General features: G+C 41.0%; 1 protein-coding gene across 4 annotated transcripts; it reads left to right on the top strand.

The window, feature by feature from the left end:
* Positions 1-113: 113 nt before the first annotated feature.
* On the top strand, positions 114-4,512 carry LOC147216333 (uncharacterized). Of its 4 annotated transcripts, XM_086177859.1 has the most exons (4): positions 115-152; positions 653-675; positions 962-1,028; positions 1,999-4,512. In XM_086177859.1, the coding sequence occupies exons 3-4, from the start codon at positions 968-970 to the stop codon at positions 4,500-4,502; spliced, it is 2,565 nt and encodes an 854-aa protein (XP_086033985.1). In that variant the 5' UTR covers positions 115-152; positions 653-675; positions 962-967; the 3' UTR covers positions 4,503-4,512. The 4 variants fall into 4 exon arrangements, with proteins under 4 accessions (XP_086033984.1, XP_086033985.1, XP_086033988.1 ...); XM_086177858.1 differs by lacking the exon at positions 653-675 and having other exon boundaries at positions 114-152; XM_086177860.1 differs by lacking the exon at positions 653-675 and having other exon boundaries at positions 131-152; positions 2,293-4,512.
* Positions 4,513-4,961: the final 449 nt, after the last annotated feature.

Raw genomic sequence — 4,961 nt, 5'->3', positions numbered from 1 at the left:
TTTATTTACCCACAATGCATTTTACATTCTCTCCTGCGATTGGTGGGATCCCCGGGGAGGACCGCCTCCTGTGAAATCATCCAATCGTAGCTCGGCACACTTCCGCGCTTCAACGTGAGGACGAGTCCAAAGTAGTGTTGTTGTTGTTTGGGGTAAGTGTGGAAAAACGTTGAAATATTATGTTTTATTGCTTACATAGTTGATATTATATTGGTAAGCCACATCTATTTTTTTCCTGTATCAATTCACACACTACTATTGTTTAGAATATTGTATATCCCGATGATAAACGTTGGTGCTAACATAGCAAGCTAACTTGTGCAGAATCAAAGACTTGTAGCATTTGGACTTAAAAGCAGACGTTGTTCCATCGGTATTGCAACGTTTCTTTACATATTGTTTTTCCTTGAAAAAAAAGCATTTTCCCCTTTTGATAATATGCTGTCAAAGGAGAAAAACCTGTATATTCATCTATCTACATTGTAAATATTCAAATGCTATACAGCCCGTCCCCCGGTGCACCACCAAAATAGGGCTTCCAATGAAACATGACCTTCCTGACGTGCATGTTATGAATGTTATGTTATGAATTATTTACCGTCACTGAAAAATTGGAGCTGATTCAATTCTCTTTTTTTTAAAAATCTAACAGCATTTCGTTGAAGCAAGCAATTGGTAAATAAAGGTTGAATTTCGAACACCACAAGTTCTTTCTTTCTGACAATTATATTTGCAAAGTGCAACTTTTGATCTTCCAAAGGTGATTACTAGAAATTTTTGCTTTTTAAATTACCGTATTATGTTGTATATACATTACTGTTTTTCTGCTTTGCAAATCTAATGATTGAAACTAACCACACATAATATTACCACCATTTTGGCCACAAAGTCATGCTGCTGAAACAATGCCTACACGTACACATTATTTAATTTTACTAACAATATCTCTTCTCTAAAACAGCCCACAATGGAGGAGGGAGAAGATTACGGTTCAAGTTGGAAACTTGCCGTGTCTGAGGCAGGTCTCAGTAAGTCTGGAAAGGATTAATATATCAAATACGATACTTGTTTGCCTCAGGAAGCAGTACTCTACACATAAAGTTATATAGTATGTTTAAACATTGTGTAAATTCCTGTGTATCAAGTTATTGATGAGATAGGTTTTTATTTTTTTTACAACATTCATTTTATCCCAAGACCTCTTTACTCTCAAGGCATGGACACCCCTCGAATTTGAAGTTTAGAAATATGTATTATTTAATTCAAAGGCAAATCGCCCCTTTTGAAATATCTCATTTTTTGAATGAGTACTTTAAATGCGGTCGTATCTTAGCAGCCACTGTGACATGGGAGCAAACAGCTGCGGGAGTTAATGCTAGTCAGTTGGATGAGTGTAAACAATCAGAATGCTCATATGGTCTCTCAATATACACATACTGAGAAACTGGAACTTCCTTTTTTGTATATTTAATGCCAAATCTAATATATATTAATAGTCTAAAATATCAGACACCTTATTATTTATAGTTGTTATCATCATTTTCATCATTCGCACAATGGCGGTTGCACAAAACTTGTATTTCATTTTTGTTGTGATTTTTTTTCTCCTGAAATGATACAAGTTAGACAGCTGAGGACAAATTTTAGTCTGCTCTTTCTTACTGATAAAGGTTTATTTTATTCATCTGCACTGCACTGACCAACAATCTTTGCAGCCGCACTTGGTCTCCTTCACCTTAATAAACTCACAATCTCTCAAGATTTCATACATTTTTTATGTATTAGCCATATTTTTAGTGAACCATAAACAATGCAAGTGCTTTCTGCAAATGTTTTTTTCTTTTTATTTCTAGTTGCAGTCTTCTTTTGTGCTTCAGTAATCGCTAGTAGCTTGCCATAATCCGGCAGCAAAACTGCTATCTGAAAATTAGCAAGCTGATTTGTTCACCAAGCCTTGGATTTCTTCTCACATTGTAACCTCTGCTTTTTTTTGGTCAGGAAACGAGTATTATTGGAAGCTTGTTGCAGACTTCATCGGTCCTCAGTCAGGGGAAGGATTAGAGCTTGATCATGAACCTTGCAAAAACCGACTGCTGATTCAAGTCGGGCTGCTGAGAGATGACAATAACTTTCCATGGGTTGCCATTACGGAGTGGCTAAAGAAAATTTTCCCTCGTCATTTCTCAGCTGACTTTCGTTGCCTTATTGAAAGAGGAATTGCCACAACGTTGAGTCTAATGGGCGAAGCCAGGCTGGTCTTCCTGGAATCATATGTCAATTTTAACTTTGTAGGTCCCATATGTGACAGCATTGGAGTTGAACGAGTGCATCTTTTGGAAATGAAGGACTTTTCAGAGCGAGCACAGTCAATCGAAGTCTCCAATGGGTTGATTCTCGAACTGAACAACTTTATCACCAGGGAGAAAATCGCCCCAGTCATTTTGGTCCACTGGCTCAGAAACTTTAACCAGGAGTTTTGTAAGGATGGCAATATTCAAAAAGGTTATAAATTACTCAAGTCAAAGATAAAGAAATTAAAACAGCATTACCGTAATCATGAGACAAGAAGTCACCGGAGGAATGCTGTCATGGAAAGTCTACTCCAAAGTCCGTTCAATCTGGTGGATAAAAAAATGGATTCATGTAAGTTGGTTGTCAAGAAACCTGTGAAAAAAGAAAACACGGAGGAAGACGAGAGCTACGACATCACACCGAGTGAAGAGGCAGACACGAGCAGAGGAGTCAAAACAGAACCGATTGATCAAATGTCTGCAGATGAGGAGGACTGCGACGGATTGGAGGGTGGCAAGGAAGAATATGACCGCAACAGAGGTGCTCTAACACTGCTTGACATCACAATGCTTTCTGTGCAAAAGTTGTCCAGTGGTTACGGTGGGGACACTGCAGCTTGCAAGCAGCTTTCTTTGGACCTGCTCAAAAACCAGTATGCCCTGATGTGCAAGGAGCACCCGGCCATGGCGGCGTTCGATAAAACAGTCAACTCACTGAAGGATGTAATTCCGTTAGTCTCTCCCGTGGTGTTTTTACACTCACATGCCAGTTTCTTTGTCGACCTCCACAATGCCCTTGAGAAGCAGACGGTGCTATTTGAGAAAGAGATTATGGACTCGTCTGGGGAGAAACTCGGACGCGATAGACTTCCGGAATTTAAAAACTTTGTGAATCTCTCAGAGAGTGCAACGTCACGCTATATTCACATGGCTTGTGATATACTTAGTTCCTGCAGCCCTAAAACACAGAACTACAGAAAACACTGGCTGGCTTTCTGCGAAGAGAAGAAAAACCCATCCCAACTTCCAGTGAAGCAGACAAACAGATTCAACAGCTACTTAGAAGCCGCCGCTGGGCTGGTTCACCACCACAGAGAGATTTCACTCTTCCTCTCCGATATGTTGTCGCTGGATGACGACTCCTGCAAAAATGTCCTTTTGGAGAGTGTGGCAGCGGATGCCTGCGACTCTGCGATCCAAAGCCTTGTGTGCGTTCTGGCCATCGTGCACTGCAAGATATTCGGCCCTTACTGGCAGCTCCTACAAAGTGGCGGTGAGTACTCCCTTTTCAGCCAGTATATACTCTGTCTTTACCAAAAGTTCCTTGATTGGTCCAAAAACCCCTCAACACTCCTGGAACCCGAGGAAGCGGTCAACGTGTTTTTGCAACTCCCAATGCAGGAGGGGACTTATGCTGGGGTTTTCAGTTTCTGCGGTCAGTGGCACACCAACAGAGATCTAATTAGAGCCTGCTTAAAGAGGATGATAAAGGTGATCGCTTCTGTGACTGAGGAACACCTCAAGGATTTCCTGCCTGGAGGGATGCATTCTCAAACCCTTTCTCCTGAACTGAGCTTGCAGATGGTCAATTGCACGTTCTCTGTCTTGTCGGCAGAGTATCCTTTCAGCCTCGCACAGGAAAAGAAAACCCCTGAGAAGTCTTCAAGACAGTCCCCCAGCATGAGCTCCCCGCCATCAGATAGCTCGGAGGAAGATAACGACACGTCCAGCTCTTCCGATGACGATGCCACCATCTCCCCAAGTTGGCAATCAAAAAAACGCATTCTGCAGCCAAAAAAGAAAGTGGGAAAGGTGCTCTTTAAACGTGAACATACTCATGAAGCAACTGAGGAGAGGATGGACAGGGACTACATAATAGCCACCGTGGAAAGAAACGGAGGATCGTGCAAATCTCAGCCCGATGTCGACAAAATGATGCTGCGTTTTGATGGTAAAACTAGAACAGAGAAACGGGAAGCGTTACGTTGTGAGATTCTGTACCAGAAAATGATTCTCAACAACACCGACCCCAACTTGGATTGTCCTTTCATAAACACCACACAAATGGCGCTGAAGCTGAAGCTGTCCCTTCCACGTGTGAAGCCTGGATTCTCCCTTGTTCTGGCCCCGAGAAAGACCAAACCAAAGGCAGTACGCTTGCTTGGCGAGGATGCCGTAGCCAATCAAAATAAACTCAAATGTCAATCGTAGCTGATCGGTTGTACCGGAAATTAAGGACTGAAATCTCGAGGTCTGTCAGATTCAGATGTGTTTTCTTGATTTAATTTGCATGTTTCCTCAGAAAACATTGACCTAAGCTTTTGTCATAGGTTTATGTATGACTGTAATAAGCGCATGCAATATATTCAGTGCCACTACCTCAATCATGCATCTTCTTAGTAATATAATTCCCCCATTTTAAAACCTGTTTTTATCATGGTAGTTTACAAACTCAATTCCTGACTCAATTTTTTTTTCCCCTTTCCTGTCATATGATGGTGATGGAAGTATTGGCTGTAATTTTTTGTTCTCCCCCCCAAGATTTGCTGACATTTTGAAACATCTGTAGAATTAGTGCTTAGATTTTCATTGCCAGCCTTTGTGACATAAATGAAAAAAAAAAAAAGTTCCATAAGGACTTTTTTGTATCAAGCAATATGGAATAAAAAA

This window comes from Fistularia commersonii, chromosome 30 (assembly GCF_037954325.1).
Source record: "Fistularia commersonii isolate RoL2024-O1a breed Wild chromosome 30, RoL_Fcom_v1.0, whole genome shotgun sequence".
Lineage (NCBI taxonomy): Eukaryota > Metazoa > Chordata > Actinopteri > Syngnathiformes > Fistulariidae > Fistularia > Fistularia commersonii.
The sequence above is the reverse complement of the archived record's forward strand: the minus strand, read 5'-3'. Positions and strand labels throughout refer to the sequence as shown.